This window comes from Pelecanus crispus, chromosome 1 (assembly GCF_030463565.1).
Source record: "Pelecanus crispus isolate bPelCri1 chromosome 1, bPelCri1.pri, whole genome shotgun sequence".
NCBI classification, from domain to species: Eukaryota; Metazoa; Chordata; class Aves; order Pelecaniformes; family Pelecanidae; genus Pelecanus; species Pelecanus crispus.
Window position 1 is genome coordinate 224,572,589 of NC_134643.1, and position 25,975 is coordinate 224,598,563.

The window sequence follows — 25,975 nt, forward strand, 5'->3', positions numbered from 1 at the left end:
CTCTTCTCCCAGGTAATTAGCGATAGGATGAGAGAAAGTGGCCTCAAGCTCATCAGGGGAGGTTTAGATTAGATATTAGGAAAAATTTCTTCACAGAAGGAGTACTCAAGCATTGGAACACGCTGCCCAGAGAGGTGGTGGAGTCCCCATCCCAGGAGGTATTGAAAAAACAGGTAGATGTGGCACTTTGGGACATAGCTTAATGGACATGGTGGTGCTGGGTTGATGGTTGGACTGATGATCTTAGAGATCCTTTCTAATCTTAATTATTCCTAGTTCTTGCTTTCATTCAAAAATAACCCAGCCCCCAAGCCAGGAAACATGAAATTGCTGCTCTCCCCTTAACTGGTTTAGTGGTGGACATGGTAGTGTTAGGTTAATGGTTGGACTGGATGATCTTAAAGGTCTTTTCCAACCTAAATGATTCTATGAATTAAGGGGCCTTCAGCACAGCCAAGAGTTTTGGGCAGAGCTGGTCCCACCTTGCAGTATGGACAAGTACAGGACATTTATTAGTGCAGCCCTTTGCAGGAATGGATCCTTATTTGGAATAGCTCCCTTGCTCCTCTGCCTTCAGGGGATTGGCAAGCAGCAGCTGTGCTTTGATATAAAACTTGATAATTGGGCACATTACTTGGAAAAACCTCTGCAAGAACTGACCTCCTCCAATTTGTACCAAGGGCTTAGAACAGAGCATTCACGGCTTTCCTTGCTGTGTATTTCCAGCCAAGTCATTGGAAAGCCAGCCTTAATGTTTCCTAGCAGAAAACATGAGGACCAAATCAATTTTACTAGGAGTGAGAAGGGGAGGTTAAGCAACAGATCAGGCTTATCTTCTAGAACAGGAGGCTTCCAAAGTCCATCACCCAAGCCTGAGAAGGGCAAAGAATAAGTTTAGCTTTCACCTTGAAGAGCAGCAGTGTCAGCCTGTAAGAGTCAGCCAACTTTGATGGACCACTGTCTCATAGGCCCGGTCCAGCCCAACAGGTTAAACCCTTACTTGTCACTTAAAAAGCCCACATGAACCTTACAGCAAGGTGTGCTATTCCTTGAGAACTTTGCACCTCCAGCGGTAGCAGGCTAGGGGGCTCTGACAGGAGCTGGAAGGATTTCCTCATCTGAGGACCAGGGATGCAATCTGTCTCCTTGTGTGGAGATGTAACCCAAAGTAGTTTGCCAAAAGGAGCAATAGGGCATGAGCTTTCTGTATGTGCTCAGTCAAGAAGGCCCATAGTTGTAGGCTGCCTTAGCTCCTTATACACTGACAGGCAAAACCCCACCCTAAAACCAAAGATTTGCTTAGCCTGTCCCATGCAGGGACAATACAGATTAGTATGGGTCTGCTTTTGGACAGGGTAGTTTACTCCCCATGAAAGCCAAGGCACAGCTGCAATCACACAAGCAATTGCTGTAACATGAGCCCAGCCACATATCACTGCAACACCAAAGAGACTGAAGCAGCCTGCTATTTTTGCCCAAGTTTATTTCTAGAAATTTGTACAAAAATTGATACTCCATAATACAATAGTCTATCAAATATGACAGATGAACATTTGTCTTTAGAGGCAAGATTCCAGGAATGTGAAGTGCTGTCCTCTTGCATGGAAGAAAGGCACATTTTGGAGCTCAAAATACACTCAACTGAACTGTTGAAAAGGCAGGTCAGACATGCAAGTAGTGCAATCTTTCAGGTTTATACATAAACACGTTGTACTCAGAAGAAATCTCACTACAAGCAGTGTTAACATCCACGTAAATTTTTTATAAACACTTTAAAAAGTCACTCACTTTAGATCCTATGCGTGAAAAGGCTACTCCTTTACATTCACTGGACAGAATATTTAAAAGCCATCTTTGGGCAGAAGTTACTCCTAGCTTTCCCCAAATACTTTTGGGATCCAAAACACTTCCATGCATAGTCCCACTGCATTTACCCCTACAGGCTACCCTCAGGGTCTGCAACACCAAGGCCACATGATTGCACCATCCCACTGCTCCTAGAACTTGTCCTTGGAGTTCTGTGGCTATGAAGAAGTCCCATATTTCCACCTACATGAGTCTGTGCAAGCAGCACCTGGGACAGACCTGCTTCTAAACTGACATTCAAAATACAAGTGGTGAAATTAAAGCCACCGAAGTATCCACTACACAGTATGGATCAAGGTCCAGACTCATATCCTTTGGTTTCCTGCACTGCACACAGTAGGTGCCACACCAGGGAATTCAGCAGCCTGCTTGTGCTTTCAGAAGAAGCTTTTCCAAAGCAGAAATGCCCTTGTCCTATGTAGGCATGTCTCAGCATGGCTCTTGTGCAACATGCCTGTATTACTGTCATCCCAGTCAAATCAACACACTAGGGTTTTTCTGACTAAAAACCATGGATCCTGCTCTCCCAGAATAGCTTGTACTAGTGGGTAGGAATGCTTCTAATTATTGCTGGCAATCCAACAACATTATATAGCAGATTAGAGGCAATCATTTCCCCCACCCAAATCCTCGCAGCAATAGGGAGTTAAGCTTTTTTGGATAGAAAGACATTTGTAATGGGATTTATCCAAAGTAAAGCCTTTTTTTTATTTTTAAAAGTGGTCTAGCAATACTTTAAACACTTTCTTTGAAAGACACATACACCCACACATGCTTTCAAGTACATGACAGCTTGGACTCCTGGAGAAGATGCATTGATTCTGAGAGAAGGAGGTGCTGCTGAGCCAGTCCCCTCAGTTGACTTCCAAGACCTCAGTCTCTGGCAGGCCAAATTTGCTCTTATACTTGTCAAAGAGTTTGATCAGGGAGTCCACATATGTGCTGTGGTAGAAGTCCACTTCCCTCTGGGATGGATTATCAATTTTGGGGATGGTGATAGGCTCCCCAACTGATAAAAAGAAGGAAAGATCCACATTAGGTTGAATGCTCCTGTACAGCCTGGAGATTTGGCCTTTATGGCCACAGCTACAGTTGTTCAGCACACCCACCCTGGCATAGCAGAGGTTTGCCTGATTCCTCCCAGTTTTGCTAGGCTCTGAAGCATAACTATCCCCCCACCAGGACCCTCATCACATCTGCAGCGATACCCAGATCCATTTTAGCTACACAAATGCCAGCAGTACAGAGCCTCTACCACACAAGGTGGTAGAGAAGTTCCACTTGCTTCTGTTTACAGCAGAGCAATAAATTCCTCCTCAATTAACAGGAACAAAGACTAAAAGCTGCAGTTCTCATGTATTCCCCCTATACACACCACAAAAGCAAAGCAGTACTTTTTTTTCTCTCTCTCTCCAAGCCTTGAGTCTTTGAACCCAAAGCAAAGGCAAATTTTAGGGTTGGTTTTAAGATTCAGCTATCAAACAGGATCACACTTCCAGTCCAGGGGGGATGAGACACACATGACAGACAACCAGGCTGCTTCCAACTTCAGCTATCCAAGACCAGAGAAGGTAGCAGCTATAGCATTTTTCCCCCAAAAGAGCTCATTTGCAAAACTAGCTGGCAGTAGCATGGTAGGAGGCTTGCAACCTCTGGAAACCGTTCTAGCTCATTCTCAGTTGTGCTAGAAGGTTTTATATAGGAGGGAAAACAGTTTTATAATCAAGCCTCCAAGGCCAAGCTAGAGTTGGGGTGTGGCATAGACTCAGATATGCTACTACCTAGAGAAGCATATAACATGTTTATACAAAGACCTTACCAACAGTAGTAATGGGCTTGGGGTAAGGTAACAACCCCCACGTGTTGGAGGAAAAGAGGCCACGGCCATGAAAGATGCATGGAGCAAAGCCAATGTGCTTCTGAAACTTCTTCTGAACCCATCTTCCCCAGGAGCCCTCCTCAAAGATCACCTGCTTGTACACTTCATTCTCCCCAAAAGAGTAGACAGGAACCAAGTCCGCACTAGAAAGATAGAAAGATGTTAGGACCTCACACCCCTGGTCTGCAGCCAATACTACTGCTGCATACTCTTTCAGGCGGCACATTTGCAGATTTTACTGGCCAGAGCTTTGTTTGCAGCACAAGGTACAGACATAAGTCAACCAGACTTGACATGATATAGTAGATGTACTTTTAAGGCATGCAAGGAAATTGTACCGGCAACAGGCCCATGAAACACTACCCAGTCAGGCACTGAATATGCTTCCATATATTCTCATCTCTGGTTTTTGATGGACATCCCATTTCAGACACATAGGATCCCTGGAGATCACAGGGGCTGCATAGATGATGCCCCATGCGGGTTACTGGCACCTGTCTCCTTGCCCTGGAAGCCTCCTGCTGTCTTAAGCAGCTTCCCACCCCTGTCCCCTGCTCAGGGACAGAAGACAGAGGACAGACTTACATGTCTGATGCTCTGAGTATATATCCACACAACACAGCAGGACTGCAGAAAGGAGAACCTATCCAAGACATCATCTGCTTCAGGGGATGAGAGCACCTTTCGTACTCTAGCAGTACTGCTCTAGCATCGAGGTTGCCTCTTACCCATGCCGTAGAGCCAGTTTCACAAATCCTTTCCGGTTTTTCAGCGTCACGGAGTTCTTGCCTGGGGTGCAGTTCAGGGACTCCGCTGCTCCTCCAACCACAATGATGATGGCATTGCCACTGCCATTCTTGGACAAGATGTAGTCGATGCTGTCACGGTTCACAGGACATATACCTGTATATCCAAGAGACAGACATAAGGGTCAAGCTGCAAGATTAAGAATAGCCTGGATGATCCTGAAGACACCAGCCACACTTGCAGCAAAAAGTTGATGCCTTGATTGCAAGTTGAGTTGTCCAACTTCCCTGTGGTCACAGAGGGTTGTGTATATTATCAGGCAACCTGCTCATCAACTAAACAAGCAGTTAGTAGACCTGGATAGCACTAGACATCGTCATAGACAAGCTTCACCAACACCAGCTCTCAAAAAGTTGCCTGAACACAAAAGACTTCAGCAAGGATTTTCTTCTGCTCTTGGTGATGCCAAAGGCAATAGTTTAAGACATCCTCCCTCCAAGTAAATGTTGCAGTAGGAGCTGGTTTGTCCTTAGGGGGGGAAGCAAAGCAATTGTGTTATTTTGACACATGAGAGTCTGAATTTGAACAGTTCCTCAGAAAAACTAAGTAATGGAATAAGTCTTCCTTTAGGAGGATGGTTTAGTGATACAAAAAGAATAATTGGCAAGCCTTCCAGAAACAGACCTATTATGGATTAGTTTAAAAAAATTTCTGAACTAAAATCTCAAGCTCTTGTATGGTAAGAGTGCAATCCTTTGCTCTGCTGGGAAGGAAGAGATATATGGGACAGAGCGCTCAGGTAAGTCCATACTCCGAGATGAGTGTCTGGGAAGGTCTTTCCCTCTACCCCACACTGGAAGGGACAGGACTGTGCTACTGGTCACAGCACTTCAGCTTTACAAAGCAATCCCTGCCCTAGAGCATCAGGCCCTACTCCAGGGATCTCACCATTCAGCCCAATGGAAGAGGGACCTTTTAATTTCTGCTCTGTTGCTCTGAAAATGCTAAGTTTTATTCTCTACTCCTGAAACTCATGCTTTTATCCTACAGTTACTGTCAGAGCTTGCTCATGGTTCACATTTTGGGCCAGGATAAGCCAAAAAGAAGTGAGATGCCATCATTTACGTTCCCATCCACACATGTCTGAGCTATGTTGAGTACTTAGGGTCATTGCACCAGGAACAGCAGTATTACACAATTTAATTTTAGAAGCTGATTCTGCACATCTCATGTTAGTCATCACTTAAACCAAGAACTAAATGATGAATGGGTCCCATGGGATTATACAGGGCAAGTCTGCAAGGACAGAAGCCTTTGTACTTCTCCCATTCTCCACACCATGGCTCACTCTGACTACACAGCCCTGGCTAACAGGGCAGCCCAGATTTATGTTCAGCCATTTCACACTTGTTAGCAGGAGGAGATTACTATTGCTCACAGCACTGAAATCCTTCCACCAGAAAATGCAATGAGACATGCAGACAAGTGGCAATTGCTGAATTGTGCTCTTTAGCACATTTACACAGTATATAGGATTTTCTGGCCATCTCCTCATGCCTTAGAGGATCCCTGATGTAGCTCGAATCTCTAGTAGACTATCAAACATTGTAATATGCAACAGTTGGTTGCAAACCAACTAAGTATGTGTATTGGTACAATAATATCCATTAGGATTTCACTTGAAGCGGTTCATCCACAAAACAAAGGATTGCAGGAACTATCAGCATTTCCCAAGAAGTGCCTTAAAGCCTTTGTAGTGACACCCTTAAGTTCCAGCATAGGAAAGTGAAGACAAATTATGGCTTTCAGAAAGTTAACTTTGTCCAAGAGATCACATCTATAATCTTGCTTAAATCCTAAGTACAGAGGAAGCTGCATTTCCCACTGATTTAACTGTAATGCTCAGGGATAGCCAAGCCAGCCCTGTCAGCAGTGATGTTGCTAATGCCTACTCCCACCTTCCTTCCAAAAAAGAGAGAAGCAGCTCTGGCTGGCCGCAAGATTTGTCTACCAGTCATCTTGAGCAGACTGAACACCTTTTTTTTCTTTTTTTAAATATATAAGGCTGATGCTGCATGGAAACTTAAGCAACACATGAAGTAAGTTTACAAACACGATAGACTGGAAAGCAGATCCCAGCTTCTCATGCACTGCTGTCTTGTGGAATTCCCCGATTATGGGAATTATGGACTTCACACAGGAACTTCCATCTGGTGCAGGAAGATAAAAACCAGCTTGAGATACTGCCCTTCCTAGGCAGGGACAAACAACTTTTCTGCTCCAGGTCCAGTTAGCTTTCCCCTCCCTCAAATTAAGGCAGTAATCTTGGAAACAGTCAAACCTAGCAAGTCAGAGCCAAGTACAGCTAACTCCTCTCCCCAGCCATGAGTCAAGATTCAGCCAAAATACTATATTAAGATACCTGTTTTAAAGTCATTTCTTGGTGAGTCTGTTCCAGGAACAGCAAACAAGGTACTGGACTGTTCAATTTATGGTCTTTAACGTTAATCCCTCATCTCTACCTAACCGACAGCCATCCTCACTCTGAAAAGGAAGCTCAGTCCATGCAAGAACAGTTTGAGGCTGTCAACGCTGCTTCCTCCACCCAGTTATAACCTACAAGTCCTCTATCATTAAAACACTGGAATCCATTAGAACAGACCTATTAATGTCATTCAGCAAACTTTATCACTGCTTATTCCCTGTGACCCATCTTTTCAGGGAAGGGGATCTTCTGAACAGCTGAAACCATGCAATACCGCAGACTCTCTACTGCTGGCAGGCACCTAAAAATGTGGTTGGGTGAAGAGAGTGTCTGTCATCACCATAAGACCTAGATGCATGACAGCTTATGTGGTAATAAGACCAGGAGCAAAGCTAGCCATGGTATTCACATTTTAAAGGCTAATGAATACTTTATATTTTCAGTTAGTATGACTTCTTTATCTACCAGTACCTCCTAATAACTAGGACAACTTGCTCCCACACCTCCATTTTCCTCACCCATAACTACAGATGCCAGTTATCTTTATTATTCCTTTGGACAAGAATATCCTCGAGTTAAGGATGAATGCAGAGATACAGCAGTCCCTGCAGCCCAAACTAGTCACATTTATTCCCATCTTGACAACTATATGAAAGCAATGTTTGTGTGAGACTACCAGAGAGAAGTGGTTACATGAGCTTCTGCTGCAGCTTTATACTTGAAAGAGAGGAAGACAGCTCAGAGGCAAGGGCATGAGTAGGAGGAACAAAATGCTCTTGGCACTTACCGCCAGACATTAAGTAGTCCCTCAAAATGGGCATCCTGAAGTTCCCAGCCAGGGTAGCAAGGTATGGTCGGATCCCAGGGAATTTCTGGCTGACACCCGTGGCTTCTGTGCTGAAGTTGCAAAAGGCACCCAAGCCCATGATGCCATGTGGATGGTACCCAAAAATGTAATTCCTGGTGGTCAGCAGATTGTGGGTTTTAACCAGCTAGGAAAGAAAAGAGTGAGCTCACATGAAGACAGATATTTTGAGGTAATAAGAAAAAAATGGAGAAAACAAAAGTAAGTCCCCAGCTTCTGTCTCTCACCAGGGAGAGCAGCCTAAGAGCTGGGATATGGGCTATCCTGGTTTTCACAGACTGTGGTAAGAGCAGCCACTTAGACTTCAGTTCCTCAAGCAGAATAAACAGGCTGTGAACAGACAAAAGATGACTGCCAGCCAAGCAGGAATAGGGTTTGGGTTGCAGTAGCCTGTGCCCTTTGTTTCTCTACTCCTCCCAAAGGTATTCTTGCAAGCCTCTTGCCCAAACCAACCAAGTTCTTCACAGCCCTGTAGCCATGGCTATGCCTCCTTCCAGGCCCTCTCTCAGCACATTAGTGGCTCACATCCCAGTATAAGGTGTGTGTGTGGGGGGAAATAAAAATCAGTGTCCCATAACAGAAGCAAGTTTGCTTAATACCTGAATAAAAGACCCAACCACTTAATGTGCCTGCTGGCCACCCTTCAAGAGGAAAAATGTGCAGAAGGGTGGCTTACCACTGGAAATGATTCCTCCTTTCAAGAGGTTTTGCTCTCGCCTACACACCAAAGGGCCAACAAGACACCTCAAGCCATCCACCACAGTGCTCCAATTTCTGCAGGACGTGCTGCAAGACCAGTGATCATATTGCACAACATGAACATTGTGCAATATTCCTAACCATTTACTCTTGTGTTTGCACAGCATGGACACTCCAAAGCTGTCTTAGCCATGCATAGCACAACCCATGCCCTGGTACCACTACTGCCAGAAGATTCCCATGCATCAGAGCATCTCCCCCTGGCAGTACACAAGCAGTCTGAGTAAGCATACAAGAGGACTGCTGCATCACCCTACAGAAGTAGGGATCAAATGTAATTTTTTTCAGGCTTCAGTGGTACCAGTTTTTGCTGACTGCAACACCCCAGCAGCTCTCAGACCAGGGCAGAACCTACAAGCCCCAGCTGCACCTTCAGCATGAGGTGCTAAACAGCTGCCCCCCATTCCTCAAATTGCATATGCAAAGGTCACTCTGTCACCTCCCATAGGAAAAAGCGCAGATTTCCGAGACGTCACATCAGCATTACGTATGCCAGTGACTTGGCCAAGAAGTGCTTTGGCAGTAAGTCCATTTTGTTGAATCATACTACAGGGAGCTGAAGTGACATTGCAACACACTGAAGACACACATGCCAAGAAATTTGATTCCCTCCTCCCCACGTTCCCACCACTGTCCCTAGATGAGGCTACAGCGCTTGTGCTATTTAAGACAGCAGCTGCAATACAGGCATGACACAGCAGCAGGTTAAGCAAGTTGACTACCCCTCTCCATGCTTTCCTTTAGCTTTGAGGTCATGAACAGCTCCAGGAAGCATTTGCAGATGCTTGTGGTTGCAGCAGCTCTGTAGAGCCCCATGGCCTGTGTCACACCAAGTCATCCTTTCTCCCCTTTCCCTTCTTTCCCAGTTAGTAGATGACTTTGCTTTCACTCCCCAGGGTGGGAGGGCTGTCCATTGACCAGTTAGGACAAACAGGGCTCCCAGACTACAGACTGGAAACCACTCTCCAGGAAAGACTGGAGTCGGGGGTGGGGGGGGGAATAAAAAAGCAATGATGTGGTAAGCAACCCCTCCATCTGTCAGCTCTTGCTAGGTTGCAGGAGAGACTCAAGGCCTGGTGGCTACAGACACACGTAGCTTGGTTGGACCAGTGGCAGACACTCGCCCTCAGAGCTCTTGTCAAAGCAGGGTGGTGGTTTCCTGGCTCATAGCATCATAGAATCATTTAGGTTGGAAAAGACCTTTAAAGATCATCCAGTCCAACCATTAACCCACACTACCAAGTCCACCACTAAACCAATTCAGGGGAGAGCAGCAATTTCATGTTTCCTGGCTTGGTGGCTGGATTATTTTTTAATGAAAGTAAAAACTAGGAATCATTAAGGTTGGAAAGGACCTCGAAGATCACCAGTCCAACCATCAACCCAACACCACCGTGCCCACTAAACCATGTCCCAAAGTGCCACATCTACCATTTTTTGAACCCCTCCAGGGATGGGGACTCCACCACCTCTCTGGGCAGCCTGTTCCAGTGCTTGACAACCCTTTCCATGAAGAATTTTTTCCTAATATCCAATCTAAACCTCCCCTGACACAGCTTGAGGCCATCCTTCACCTGCACCAAGTACAGCTGCTTTAAAAGGAAGCCAGCTGAAACAGAGGGTTCATTCTTGTTGCTCTGGAGCACGAGGCATTTGTGAGCTGCGCGTGGCAGAGCCACGCATCTGCTGTCATACAGAAGACATGCTGTTCCGCTGCTGCCAGCCGTGGCAATCACCCTGCTCCAGCCCCTCCACCACGTGCAAGGACACCCAGTTCCCAGTGGAGCCCATTGCTTGCATACCTTGTACAAGCCCCAGCCAAGCTCAGCCTTATCGCTCTGTGTTTGCTTTCCAAGACCTCCTATATGGAGGCATAGGGTTGGCAATACCTACCACACTCACCCACACCACTTGCACAAGGAGTGCAGGAGCAAGGCAAGGGGTATGCAGGGAACCAACTCACCTGCACACCTCACCTGTGGCAAGGCAGAAGGGGAATATCTGAGCAGCACCAGAGACTCAATAAGAACCAATGCTCACAACAGGGATTTACAGATCAGAAAGTCAGCCTGGCATTCATATATATGCTTGTCCCCAGTTTGTACGACACAGGCTGCCACTGCCCTCCATACTGTCCCACAACAGATGGGTTCACAGAAGGTAAACATGTCTTCTTCCACCCAAGTCAAGCCAGGGCAACCAAAGACTGCCAGGCATCAGACAGGTTTGTGCACTTATCTGCAAGTGGTGCAGGCCTTAGATCTGCTAATGCATAAACTCAGCCCAGGATCTGACCTGCCAACACCAGAAGGCAGAGCCTTCACATCTCCCTAAATTTAATCTAGAAGCAGGAATTTTTGAAGTGCTGTAATCACTTATTTCTAGTCTCAAGCAAGATTGACGCTTTCCTTAGCAGGCTGATCACTCACTACTAGTTTTCTTGCACCTTTCCCCTTGACAAGCAAACACTGAGCTGCTGGGCTGCCTTATCAGGTTGGCCTAAGGAAGTGCTGTAGCTGTCATTCGACAACACTTTTGCAAATCTGTTCTGAACCTCCAACAGGTTTTGCCTTTTGCCTTCCAGGTCTTCTCCAGCCCCATACAGCCTTCAGCTCCTTGAAGCTTCAGTGCTCCCATGATGAGACAGAGGCAGAGTTTTCTTGCTGCCTCCCAGCCAGACGATTACAGCGCTGGGACTGAAGCTGGACCTTCACCCCACTGCACTAACACGCCTGCCTGAGACCAAACCTGTTTCAGTTGGAGCAAAGGTCCATCCCTCTGCTCTAAAGAAATTGCTCTTATTACTAAACAGATCTAAGCCTGCCTACAGAAACAATAAGTCAGTGCAATTACAGTAAAAACTAGCAGTGCCAGATACACCCAAAGAACAGTATTGCCAATTTTATTTGTAGGAACAGGATGAGTAAGTAGCACATTCAAGCATGGAGAAAGGGGACTGCAGAGACTGCTGCTCAGCAGCCAGTGAAAAGCAGGATGAAAATGAGTAGACTAGGTGGGTGCTCAGCCTACCTGCAAGCTGAGCAGCCCAGTGACCACAGAAGCATGCAGACAGGAGAAAATTAGAGCTCATCCTGCAGGATCCAAGCAGAAGTAGTGAGCATATAAGTTTGCCATTGTTCAGTTGTTTTGCAATTAGCTGCATCACAGCCAGCAGCACTATGGAAGAGATTATTTCACCTTCCCAGCAATGCAGGCCAGGACTGGAAGACCCCTCTAGGCTCTCAGTACTACCACTCCACTACCTCACACATAGGGAACAAAAGCCTCCACTTCTATTCTGTAAGTCATCTACAACAACAACTAAGGAGAGGCTTTGCCAGGAAGCCAGCCAAGCCACAGAGTGCAAGGCAAATGCTAAAAAAAAAAAAAGAGTCACTGTCTTGCAACAGTCCCTGCTCTGGCACGCTGCTGACTCTTCCGTCTCAGCAGGAGATTGAGAAGGTCTCACTGCACACATCTGAAATGTTCACTGCTTGACAAAAGGTGAGCCAAAGGTCTGCAGTCCTTGTTATCTGAAGTGCTATTGCCTATGAAGATAAGCAGTAGCTGTGCTCACATGCTCAGGCGATGGCCTCTTTACCTAAAGAAGACCTTTAGATTGTGGCACTCCCAACGTGACATCCTCAAATCAGCAAGATGTGCTCGGGAGGCTGCTGGGACCTTGCCTGCCCCTCCAGCAGCAGGGTTGAGTCCAGCCAGGCACACAGCACCAAGCTCACACCTGCAAGAGCTCAGGCCTTCCCTGGCAGTTCAGCACCAGGATTTAGCTCACTGGAAGCTTCCTCAGCTGCTTCATGCACTGCTTAGCTTAAAGCATTATTTGCAAGGCCAGCCACTAAGCAGCAGACAAACTTAAGCTTCTAGTGCCCTAAAATAGCTTATTACTGTCAGAGCAGCTGCACGAAGCGCCAGTGAATGTGGACAACCTCTGCTCATTCTGAGGAATTAAGCCAGATCCAGGCTGGTTTCCAAATCCTCCTGGTATTACAAAATGTGACCTAGTATCTCCAGATAGAGGTACAATAGCCCTACTGGTGTTTCAGGATGGGAAGCACTGCTGACTCAGGTGGAGACCAAACCTAATCAGCATAAATATCAGAGCACAGCCTGCTTCTCATGCAGGTACCCTGATAAAGCAAGCACAATGCCAGCAGACAGAGCTGTGGAGGGATGCAGCAGACCTAGCTACAAATTCTAGCATACAGCTTTGTCAGAGGTCGATGCTGGTGGTGTTTCAGTCTGGCAGATCCAGCCTGCATCCTCAAGATTGAGCTCACACCAGCCAGGTACAAGGAAACCCTGGCCTTCAGGTCTGCAACCACTGAGGATATTATACCAAGAGGCCTCCCCTCCCAAGTTTTTGGTGCTACAACCATTACCCGCTGGGAGGTGGCCTTAGGGTTTTCGAAAAAAGTCTGCAAAACTGCTTCCTATTTATTTCCTGGAATAAGAGTAAAATCTGAGCTAATATCCTAATGCAGGTGGTACCCGTGCTGATATGGATGCAGCTAGCACAGCTCTATGCACAGAGCTTGCAAAAGCTGCATTTAGCATTACAAGTGCCACTGGTGAGACTGGCACTGGTGTGATCTGCCCTTGCAGTGCTCAGTGGACACATGGCACAGGATGAGGTGCAGCAGACAACTACCCCGACAAACCACGAGCCAGAGAGACAAACCCAGCTCTAAGCCATTACACAGGCAGTTCAGGATCCAGTTAAGGTGAATTTTGCAGACAGAAAATTTAAACAAGTGGCCATCTCTAGACCAGTCTCCCTCTTGACTGAAGACAGGTAAATAGTTTATCCAAGGAGTTCCTGTGCTCTTAGCAAGCCCAAGCTGTTCTGGTGGTTGGTACCACTCCTTACAAGAGAAAATATTCATGCCCATAACTGCAGATGACCACCTCTAGCATCTCACAGCCCCATGATCCCTGTAGCAGATTTTAACAAACACACAGCCAGCTGGCTGTTCCCCCATGGCAGGTGCAGGAGTTATCCCACAGCTGTCAACTCTCATGTGCTGCCTTTTGCATACCATTTACCAGTGGGCTCTGTAAACCTTGCACAGCTCTACCCCCTTGGTGACAAAGGGATTGCAGCCATAAGGGGTTCTCACAAATGGACTGTGGGAAGTAGCAAGTATTTACCTAAACCAGCAGAAGTTCAGTTTATCTACCCGATCTCATCTCTAAACCTACCTGAACAACCCCACCTGCTTGACAAGCTTCTAATATCTACTGTAGATCTGACCCACACAGTTGGTGCAGAGTATGTTTCCATGAAGACAGGGGCTAAATATGCCATCGAAGGAGCAGTGAAACAAGGGGACCAGCCATTACTGGTGACCCTCTTGATTCAAGCCACCAGGAGAAACCAGCCTGTTTTAGCCTTTGGCAATATCAAGAAGGCAGGGTTTGTTGCAGTACTGAGGACTCAGTACTAGAGGACAACCCATCTGAGACCCTTCAGCATTAGGGCATGCTCTGTTCTCCATCAGCTACAAGACCTGGGTTGACCAGCCACCTGCAGCCTGTGCAGTTGTAGTGTGTTTTTCCATATACACATTTCCCAAAAATTACCTGCTAGTACCAGCAAGAATGTGGCAAGATCATTCACCAGCAGCATGTTCAGGCACCCTGAGAGTTCAAGTGACTTTGCAAAGGAAGAATCCAGTCTATGCCAGTTTGGCTTCCTACTGGAATTGGATTCCCTACTGCCTTCTGACGCTGGACTATCTTAGGGCAGGGTGGTTCATCAGAAGCCATGGCAAGGTCCCTCCCTTTTGCTCAGGCTGAATAAAACTTGCCAAGAGCCTTACATAATAGTCCTTTCAGCTGTGTGTCCTTCCAAAGAGGATCGAGTTCCCTCCTAGCTGAATTTGGCCCCTGCTCCCTTCCAAGTCCTTTGGCTAACTCTGCAGTCCCCAGAGCAGACTGGCAGTCCTGTCCTCTGTCTGCAACACATCTGAACTAGCAGGGGAAATACAAGCAGAAGGTGAGCAAGTTACAAGCTGGAGAACTAGAGCTATTCCCACTGCTGGAAACCCCCCTTCCCCAAAGCAGCTAGACTTCAGAGCTGATTTCACTGCTCCCTGTGAAGTGGTAGGACTTTTGGTGCACAGGGTCCCCAGCTATTCTTACCCAATACACTGCTGCCCTAGGGTGTAGCTGGAAAACAGACCAAAACTCAGCTAGATTTACAACGGAGGAACAGAGGTAGGGCTAGGCACAACACAGAACTGCTGCAGCGTAGAGGAGAAGTTGGAGAGGTGATTGGGGAGCCTTACTGCTACAGGGCAGATTGCCTCAAGAAGTCTGGTGGTAAGACCATCAGAAGCAGCAGCTTCTACAAATCACGATACCATCACTGGTGATGCATTTTAGATTTTATAACTACAGCTGCTCCAAGCAACTAGTATGGCAATGGTAAGTAAGCCATGTCCTGCTTACAGTTCAGCATCATGGATAGGCTAGTGTAGGTACAACACCATCTCCACAGGGGTTGTTACAAGTCAGTCTAAAACAGTTAAGTCCCAATGCACAGAGTTAAACTGTTACTTACTCTTATTGGAAAATAATCCCTGAAGTACCTCCATATAGCCCAGTTTCTCACCCATTGGGATCTTCTTCCACCTGAGGAGAAAAAAAAAAATCATGTTTTTAAAGCTCTTTCCACATGGGTGCCCACCAAGAAGCCTAGAGGACTCCAGATTGTTGATTTCTCTGTGAGACAGCAAACTATTTCATTCCTTTAAGTGGGACACCTGCATCTGTGTGCTGGTTTTGGCTGGCATAGAGTTAATTTTCTTCAGAGTAGCTACCATGGGGCTACACTTTGGATTTGTGCTGGAAACAGTGTTGATAACACAGGGATGTTTTCATTACTGCTGAGCAGTGCTTACACAGAGTCAAGGCCTTTCCTGCTCCTCACCCCACCCCACCCCACCAGCGAGCAGGTTGCGGGGTGCAAGAAGTTGGAAGGGGCACAGCTGGGACAGCTGACCCCAACTGATCAAAGGGTTATCCCATACCATATGGCATCATGCTCAGCATATAAAGCTGGGGGAAGGAGGAAGGGGGGGATGTTTGGAGTGATGGCATTTGCCTTCCCGAGTAACCACTACACATGATGGAGCCCTGCTTTCCTGAGATGGCTGAGCACCTGCCTGCCAATGGGAAGCAGGGAATGAATTCTTTGTTTTGTTTTGCTTTGCTTGTGTGCACAGCTTTTGCCTTAAACTGCCTTTATCTCAACACACAAGTTCTCACTTTTACTCTTCTGATTCTCTCCCCCATCCAACTTGGGGGGAGCAAGCAAGCAGCTGGGTGGGCTTATTTGCCAGCTGGGGTTAAACCACAACAATCTTTCACTAAACTCAGGTGAAACCATCCATGCTCAGCACTTCAGGGTGCTTCAAGCTTTTTAAGGCCTGACTGCAAATTCAGGGTAGGATCCAGCTTGATAATCTGTAGCTGGGCAATAGGTAATTCAATCTAGAAACAGCTCGATGTTAACCTCAGATTCATCCTTTGGGAAAGGCCAAGATCCTGGATGATTTCAGTGGTCTTGAAGCAGTGGAGAATTGTGCTAATCTGGCTATGAAAGGAGTTGTCAAAGCTTGTTACCATTGCTGCAGTGGGGTCTCAAAGCTGGTTTCTACACGGTGTTCTCTGAAATAAAGTTTTCTGCTTTATTTGCAGCAACACCGACTCCATAGGGGAGCCACATCTTAGTAGTCACACCATGATCTGAACCTTGCAAAAGGTGGAGAGGACAGCAAGATCTTGAATCTTTATGTAGATCTTTCTGACCTACAGGAAGAACCTAAGCCTTATAAATATGGTGCTATAAGCCAGCAATGTCATGATATTAGCAATTGTTATCTTGTCTTACCCACAGCATCAGGAAAACCTCAGTCAGTGCTTATGCCGAGGGCTGACATTTGTCTGCTTCACTGAATAGTGCTTTTGGTCAGTGATCCAGCCAAGTCCCACTAACAAGGGAAGTCACCCATTATAAGGAAGTGCTGCTTTGTCCAAATATGAGGACAGAGACACTTAAACAGCAAAGATCTATCTGCAATATTTACCTTTCTTTGGTGTATTCCAGTCAAATACCAGCCAGGCTAAATATAGAGCAGCAATCGCCCAGCAATCTGTGCAGAGTATGTACATGAGGATTAAAGTGCAAGCAACACCTGGATAGGTCCAAGAAAGAGAAGAAAACAAGGTTGCATCAGGTTTTGGTCTGCATTTACACTTGCATTAAGAGCCCCTTGCCTTTTGACCCTTCTATACTGAAGTCTTAGTCTAAATCTGATGTCATTAATCCTCAGTCAAATCGGATTTAGCTAAAAACCCCTTATGTAGGGCTGCAATAGCTTCCTCTAAAGCTACCTGCTTTGAAGTACCTCAACCTCCCCTTCATCGTTTCTCCAGGTCTCTCTTCTATAATATCTCCAGGTAGGACAACTACTTCACCAGGCAAGAGCAAGACTTCATCAAGATTTCTTTGTAGCCCACACCAAGGGGTTTCTTCCACAGCTACACAAGTCTTCCACACATTACACCAGCTCTACACCAGCCATCCCACCAGGGTGCCAGAGAACCCACCCACAAATGATGCCGTTTTTGGCACAAACTAAATTGGGAAGGAACAGCGAGACTTCCTTGACTGACTGCAATCAGCATCTTTCTCCAGCTTAATTATCAACAGTACTACGGAGGCAAAGCAGACTGAGGCTTCACGTAACAGAAGTACCCAGAGACAATCTTTACTATTTTACTGGTCTAATACAAACACTTCTTGCCCAACTCTGGCACCTCTTGGAAGGAGGCCAAGCCAAGAGGAAGGCATTCCTGTTGCAATCAATTGCATCAGTTACCAGTTGCTTCTAAGAAATTTCTTCTCTGTGGATGTTCCCACGAGTGAGTCAGGTAAGAAACTTCCAATTGCTTCCATCTTATTTGTACAGTAGACACAGACATGAGCTAAACATGTCTTTCTATAGCTCCTATGTTTTTCTAGAGCCAGGTAAAGTAATTTATTGCCAAAGTAGCAAAATATGCAAATGTGCTTTACAATATCCACATACCTCAGGAACTGCTACAGCATACATCCAGTAATTAATGCTTATGTAAAAGTTAACATTTTTGCATTAAAAGTCTTCCAGAACAACAGAAAAAAGCTTTGCTTTTGGCCAAAAGGTGTTACTTACCCATGATAAGGAAAGTGAGAACCCATTGCAGCACAGAGATGATCTGGAGTTGTTTCTCTACTTTGGATTTAGATAGCCAGAACAAATCCTGCAGAGCAGAAAGAATGCTCGATCCTGTGCCTAAGAAAAAAAAATAGAAATAAAGTTACATTTGCACACTGAGCAAAGATGATACTTTCCTTTAAAATACAAGGTTTTAAATCAATGTTCATGAAGTTTGCTTTTAGAGCAAGGCTTGTCAAAGGCTAGTATTTCCCATGGAGTTTAGGCATCCTGGAAGGGGAAGGGTTGCCATTGGCAAACATCCAGCTGTTTTGGGGATGCTGGAGGGGATTAATGGGTAACATCAGTTCCCACCTGAGCAAGCCTCTCTTCACTTGACCATAAAAGTGCAGAGGACATTAACACATGGTCCTAACACACACCCCTGCTTCAAACTGCCATTTCCTGGAAGTGGTGTTTGGTAACAGGGAACCCCATGAGTTCACCATAAGATAAAGATCAACTGTCCCAAACTACAGGCAAGCACACGCCAGGCTGTGGCCTAAACTTTTGCTCATCCACCCTTCACCAGGTCTGTTGGACAACTCCAACGTGCATGTTCAAGGAAAGCTCTGCACTCCAGCCTTACACAGCACAGCCTAAGGGCTGGTTGAGCATCACCTCAACCCACAACCCCAGAAGAGATCCACAGCTCCAAGGGTAAAGAAAACTATCGCAGTGTTTCTAAAGGAGTAAACGAGGAAGGAAGGAGTTGAAAACCACTCTTAGAAGCTTAAGCTATTCAAGTGGGGAGAGACCCAAGTAAAATACTGAAGTGAAAGACTCGATTTCTATATGAGGAACCACCCACCGCAGCATTTGCCAATATGCTCAACAACCTCAAGAAAGAAGCACTTGCAAGTGTGTTTTCCTTCACTTCTCATCATTACTTTATTTCACAAGCACCATAATAACTGGCTAAAATGCAAATCAAGATGTTGGCCTGTGAACAAACCAGAAGGGGTGTTTACATAATTCCTTTTCTGTTTAAGGATCAGCCTGTTATTAGAAGGGATGTGATGCTGCTAAGCAGCTATTATATTGAATGGGTTCAGGCCTTGCTGTTGCTGGCACGACATGACACTCCTAGTGGTGATACCACGGCAAGTGCTCACGCTTAATCAAATTAAAGTCTGATGGGGAAGAGCCTCTTCTCTAGACACAGACAGGTACTAGAGTTTTGGTAGTTTCCACAAAGCAGGTTTCACTAATGCATCCTCTAAATATGCAAAGCATCTCTACAGTCTTTGCTAACTGTTGCCCTTGCTGATAGTCTAGGCAATAGGATTAATGCACAGTAGCTGCACCTGCAGGACTGTTTATTAGTTTTGCAGCTTCTTTGCTCTTAAATGCCATTTAATGTTAAGCCTGTACATGGTCCCTAGGACTGACAGCTACATGCCTTCCTGAGCATTTCTGCTAGTTAAGGAGCCACACCAGACCCTGCAGCCTAAAATCTAGAGCCAGCCCACCCAGCCTAGCCCCCTGGCTCTGCTTAATCTATGTTGCAATGGGTTGGGCGTTAACTACTCCAAGCAGATCAAGTTTTGGTCAAGGGTAGATCATGTCACTGCAACTGCCAGTAAACCAAAACCTACAGCACTAACCCAGTCTGAAGCAGCAGCTCAAGCTGAAGGCAGGTCTTTGCGAGATAACATAGTACTTGCTGAATTCACTCTAATACTGGAAGTATCTCTCCAGTTTCTGAGATGAGACAGGGCAACATGCTGATGAGTTAAATCACCACTGGTTTGCCACAAGCAAAGTGGGAAGACTCAGAAATCCTGTGCTGCAGCTCTTCACATTTGATGGTAAATGCCCAAATTTGGGGTGAGTGATAAACTCCACCCCATTTTTAAAGACCAGTCACCTGTCCAAGAGTAAGAGAAATCTGTCATTCCTGCTGAGGGACCACAGCCTAGGGGCAGCCTCTACCGCAGCTCCAGGAACCTGCTGTCCCAAAAAACAAGTTTACAAAATTGCACATGGACAGACCTCATGTGGCCTGAGGACTGCTAGATACTAGTTTAAAGGAAACTTTTAGCAATAATGGCATCACTGGACATATCTCTATGCCCTCAAAATAAGCCAAAAGTCTTAGAGTTTTTGTGATCCATAATAAAAGCCCAGCCCCATGTAATTTATCCTTCCAGCACCTGTAGTTATACTACCAAAACATCTTTGGATTGATGAATCCAACACTCCAGCCTTGGATCAGCTAAATCCCTATCCTCTATCCCCTGAAGAGAACAGCTGTTTATCTCTCCAGATGAGGATTTGTACTTCAGCATTTTCTAGATGCTTTAGCAAATTGTAGGCATTGCTAGCCCTGTAAATAGACCAGTATTGGGTAGCAGAAGCCAACCTGTCAACTTGTTTCCTGAACTGCATTAAGCTTTTTGTAGCAACGTTCAACCATTGCAGACAGAGAGAAGGCACAGGTTTGGCAGACAGCTCTGAGCAGGCAGCTGAGCACCTGCCCTTGGACAAGTGGTGTCCTGGGTCAGTTATTTGCTGCAAGCAAAAGCATCCTTCACAGAGATCAAGATTCCCAACACCAAAGAAGCCAGTGGTTACCATGAGCTGAATAATATTAACATTTAATTCCCAGTTAAGGACATAAAAGGCGGCCAGTGGCAATGGAAAGGACTGTGGGAATGGGCAGAGGTGTCGCCTGGCAAGTGCATCTGCCTGTGCATGGTCTACCTTCGCACCAACAACCTGCACACTCCAGATGGACCCAGTGCATCAACTGCAGGCTGGGCAATTACAGATTTTAGTGCTAAGACAGCCATTTCCAGCCAGTCCTGAGCTTGCTGTTCATCATGTCAGACTTAACACTTTGCGTATTCAACCCTCCATGCAGGCCTTGCCTCCTTTCCCCTTCAGCTGTAGTAGCCAAGAGGCATTTCTGGGAAGACTCTCCATGCTCTGGAGAACCAGGCCAGTTTCTGGTGACACAGAGCAGAAGACCTTTGACAAGTCAACAGAAATGTGGTTTTTTGGGACTCAGCCACAGCAGAATAACCCAACACTGATACTTGGGTTCAGTTCTTTAAAGGAAACCCTTCCTTTTAAGTGCTCACCTGTGGGCCCATACCAAGCATCATTGACATATTAAGAACCCAAAGGAGAATTAAGCCTAAAAAGGGCAATTTTTCTAACTTTCAAGAAATACATTAGCCTAAACCCCAAGTTTAACAAGGCCTATTAGACAGCCCTATGATTAACTGTGAGGCAAAGGATACCATATACCCCCAGCCTTTGGTATCCATTTGTATCAGCCTTTTCTCAAAGAAACATTTTGAATCCTGGAGGAATGCAGACCTCCATCTTCTACTGCTGAAGACAGTTGCTCATCATGTCCAGCGCAGTCCCTGGAGTGTTTTCCAGTTGCTCTGTTCTCCAGGACACCTGTTCCAGAACTGGACAGCCTGGCTGTTTGAGGTCACAGCCTTAGCAACCCATGTCTGCACAGTAGAGATGTTAGCAAGAGCTTTCCTGATCTCAGGTGAGATCCTGAGCCCCTCAGCTCACACTGCAGCTCATGCCCTGGAGTACTGATGGGATGCTGCCTGCACTAAGCCATGCGTGGCTCTCAAGGATGCAACTTGCCAAGACAAAGAGGGACTTCTCCAGGAGACTTCACTGCTGCCTGGTGATAGCAGCCATCTGGAGCCTTCCAAGGAAGCTCACTGACATTAACCAGCTGTTCCCCAAATGGTGATGGGCTTTGTACACTTATTCAATTCCAGCAGCCAGAGTCAAGCACAAGAGGTGCTGCCAAGGAGACCCTGGACTCAATGAAGGGTTTGACCAAGCATCTGACTCACCTGCAACACAGACTCAGCTAGGGACAACACCTGGTGCATTTCCAGCACAGTTTATTTCAGATCAAGTGCTCAAACACCATTATTTACCTAGGCAGTAGACCCAAAGGTCCCAGGCAAGGAAGTAAACAGGACTTCATATGTGGACAGAAATGTGAAGAAAATCCAATCCACAACACTTAATTAAAAAGCAGTCAAATAAATTAGCTGAGAGGAAGTACAAGCATTACAGATAGTTAAAAATACACTGAAAGCTTGTTGAAGCCAAGCTTCATCTGCTACCTTTTCCAAGACAATTAGCATATTAATTCTTAGCCAAGAATTATACTGCATTACAGAGCTTATTTAGATGAAAACCAAATTAGATGTAGTACAGCCAAGCCCCTCCAAAGCGTAAGGTGCAAATGGACTTTGAGCTACCATATTTGGCAGAGAAGCTGACAGAGGCATAACAAAACTCGATTAGACCAATACTAGGATACTTGTGAGGACGCAGCCTCCCATCCAAGAGCAGGAGTCAGCACAGCAAGCTGCTACCTTAAATGGGACATCTATAAAACCCCTTGAGGAACACAAGTTATTCTGTATCTAGGTTTACTCAGGTGCCCCAGCTGCAGTGCACAAGCTTTCTCCACTTCCAGCTTTGGTTGTTAGTCGTACTAGATAGCAAATAATTTGTTAGAGAATAGCAAATTACCAGCATGGGGTATAGCTATCCTGCCCTGTACACAGCTGTAAAGCAGTTTGCTCATGGCCCAGGAGACTACTTAACAATCCCATATTATCTGCGGTAAAGAATGCCTATGACTAGAGGTCAACAACAGAGTTAACAGGGACATGTGACAACAACATTTGTTTCAGCCCCATTAGGAAGGATCTGGGATTCTGTGCAGCAAATAAACAAATTTGTTATGACATTTATCTCATGGTAGATCTGCATTTACTCGCAGCACTGAACTTGGCCTTCAGTCTCGACAGTCACAGCTGTATGTGGGTTAAAGTGAGGTAACCATGAGGGTAGACTCAGCTGTCCTAGACCAGTCAACAATTTTAGATTTAAGTCAGCAAGACTTAATACCTCTAGACAAGAGAAAGGGAACCATCCTACTGCATCTCATTGGTGTGCCCAGGGGAGGAGTGTAGGAGCTCTAAAAGAAGGGCTCAGTCACAAGCAAGCCCAGACCTATATGTCCCAGGCAGTTTTGTCAAGAGGAGACACCACAGCTAGCAGTGATGCCATGCTCCCAAAACAGAAGCCCCCAGGTCCCCTCCCTAAAGCAGAAATGAGGTCTGCCAAACCTCAGGTGCAGCATAATTTTAACTCCAAGACAAAGCCAAGTGGAATCATCTTCCTCACCCCAAAGTATTCTACAATTTTGTTCCACGTTGTGGAAGTTCAATATTGCCTAAAGCTTCTAGCCACAGTCCAGCCAAAATAATAGGAGAGAAGGAGCTTCTGTAAGATGAAACAAGATGAGAAAAAATACTTCAAAGGACAGCCCTTAAAATCTCTGGCCACACTAGCATCCTTCTTCAGGAGAGCGGAGCACCTCCTTGCTGCTCTGCCAAACACAAGGAGGAGAGCTCCTGGAGAGCCCATGGCCAAAGTGGGTCAGGTCAAGATGAGGAGATGACAACCCCTCTTACCCAACCAAAGTGTCTCAAAGCATCATCCAACCCTAGGCATTTGTCCACAGTCTGCTCTGCTTTTTGCAATACTGGGTTGGTGTCCAATAAAGTTCCCCTGCATACACACAGGGATGGATAGAGATGCAGATGCCTGCACCTTTTTTTGTTTTGTTTTTGCTTGTTTTTCAGACTTTCAGCCAAATTCACAAGTACTGGGACAAAGCCAGGTGCCAGGCAAGCAAGAAGACTGAATACTAAAGGACACTATGGGCCATTCAGACTCTCACCCCACAGAAGTCAGCCCTTTGCACAGGCAACATACTTGGAAAAGACCTTCAGGGAGGTAAGAAAAATGTCTAGCGGGTTTGTTCTAAATATCCTATGTAGTGGGGGAAGTTATCTAACATGATCAAGCGGCACGTGAGGTCTTGTGCATGAACCACTGCACCGCATCGCCTCTGCCCATCTTTGATCTGCAGGGTCCCACGTCATCATCCCCAAAGCCCAGCCTGAGCTCCTCTGGCAGGCACCTGGCTTTCACTTTGAACAGGCAGGCTTTGAAGCTGGTCCTGCATTTTGTTGCTGATGACAGGCTACAGAACTGGCAAGGGGTCATGTTGGTGGATGCTGCAGTCACCAGCGCAACATTTCCCATCTCCCCAGGCAGAAGCACATGAAGAAATAAGTAAGAACGCACAAATATCACTTGCAGGACCCCCACGAGGTGCCTCAGAGGAAAACTGACCTGAGGAGAGTTAAGACAGCTTTCCATCGCTAAGCAGGATTATCTAGAGATGAGGCCAATCACTGTCCCTAAACCACACTCCATTTTGAATTATGCACGTGTCCTAGATCCATCATTAACACGCCAGTGCCAACAAGGTGGCCACTGAGGTCTTGGGTCAGCCTTACATATTTTATAGGTCTCCTGAATGATTTATTCTCTGTACTTGGCTTGCAGTTAACTCTCAGTTTAACAGTTCACATGCTGTTAATTCAAATGACCTCTCTCAATTCAAAACATCACTTGGCAACTTGCTAGTTGTATAAGCAACCTAAGTTACTTTAAGGACCAAAGCTCGGTTCACAAGTGATCCTACAGATCCATCTAAGATCAGCGGGTGCCACATCTTCCTGGCAGAGATGGGCACCAGCAGCTCTACATGCAGGACTGGGCAGGACACAGGGTGAAAGCAAGAGCTTAGGGGTTAATTCACCAGGTTCAGGTCCTCTTAGCTCTGCTAATGATTTGCTTAGTCAACAAGCCATTTCACAGGTCTTCATCCCAGGAGGAATTATCAGTTTGCTTTTTCAGGGCAGAAAGCCTTTTGCAACACAAGAGCGATCCCCCAAGGACCCTCCACAAGGCACAGGGTGAATTGTTGTCCAAGTGCATTTTCCTGCAAAACTCCCACTATTTGCAAGTCCTGACGCTTCTCTAGACAAGCACCCTTGCAGGAGGAGTACAAGGCTCCATCAGGCAAATATTTAGACGTGTTGAATTTATTCCTGCGAGATCCCTAGAGCTGCTTTTACAAGCACGCAAGGGAGCTTGCAGTTTGGGATTTCCCATATTGTCTCTCCACCGTCTTTAACCTACATGTTTCAGCCTGAAGCAGGAAAAATTCAATGTCTGCGGCAGCTCTGTCCATGATGGGTGTCAGCCACTGACACCCAACCCGCTCTTCTTGCGGAGGAAGGTTGTAAAAGCGAACTCTTTGCTGTACTTCCTAACATAAAACCTTGCTTTCACACTGAATCTTCAACTCCCCATTACAAAGCAACAATAAATAGCAATGCTTTTTTTTCTTCCCCTGGTCACATAGATGTGGGGAATGCAATGCTACAAAACAGGGCTGCAAACAGTGAATTTTACCAGCCATGCAGTGTTGATAGAACTACTACACTTCCCTTCCTACCATCACAAGGGGGGGAAAGGGCTTATTTTTAAGCAAACGCCACACCCCCACATTTTGCCAGGGTGCAAACTCTTAGATAAGGCAGAGCCATTTGCAACAGCTCCAAGAAAGCAGCCCGAGCCTCCAAGATTGCTAAAAAGCAAAACCTGCGCAGAGAGCTGTAATCCTCACCCCTAAGAAAAGCTGCAGCCAGCCTCCCCGCCATTGCACATTGCTTCTTCCCCCCCCCCACGCCTTCCTTCTTCCCCCTCTTAAACAACCACTCCTGCAGGCAGGAAGAAGAAGGGGAATAGAATAAAGCCGAGCGTTCCGATGCTCCTTCCACGCCCCCCTGCACCTTGTACCGCCGGGATGCAGCATCCTCCCGGTGCCGGGACCCGCCTCTAGCCCCCCCGACCCCCGGTACCTCGCAGCACCCCGGAGTAGGCAGCGATGATGGTCTTCATTGCGGGGGGGTGCTCAGGTCCCGGCTTAGTGCCATGGGATGGAGGAGGGGACCCAGCTCCACAGCCCCGGTGCAGCCGGCGAGTGGGAGCTGTACCGGCCGCGCATCCCTATATAGCCCCGGGGAGGAGGAGGAGGAGGAGGAGGAAGAGGAGGGCGGGGAGGGGCGGGCCCCGGCAGGACGCCTGGGTCCTTCAGCCCGGGGCGGGGGGGAAGCCCTTGGCCGCGGTGATGCAGCTTGCTGCATGGGACGGGGATTTTGGGTGGGGGG

The 25,975-nt window shown here is 46.5% G+C and overlaps 1 protein-coding gene across 1 annotated transcript; it reads right to left on the minus strand.

Annotated features, from left to right (window-relative positions):
* Positions 1–1,485: 1,485 nt before the first annotated feature.
* On the minus strand, positions 1,486–25,706 carry DGAT2 (diacylglycerol O-acyltransferase 2). The gene is made up of 8 exons (XM_009478089.2): positions 25,667–25,706; positions 17,841–17,960; positions 16,713–16,820; positions 15,185–15,255; positions 7,765–7,969; positions 4,474–4,648; positions 3,686–3,888; positions 1,486–2,875 (listed from the first exon to the last, which is right to left on the minus strand). Exons 1-8 carry the CDS (start codon positions 25,704–25,706, stop codon positions 2,721–2,723), a joined length of 1,077 nt encoding a protein of 358 aa, XP_009476364.1. The 3' UTR covers positions 1,486–2,720.
* Positions 25,707–25,975: the final 269 nt, after the last annotated feature.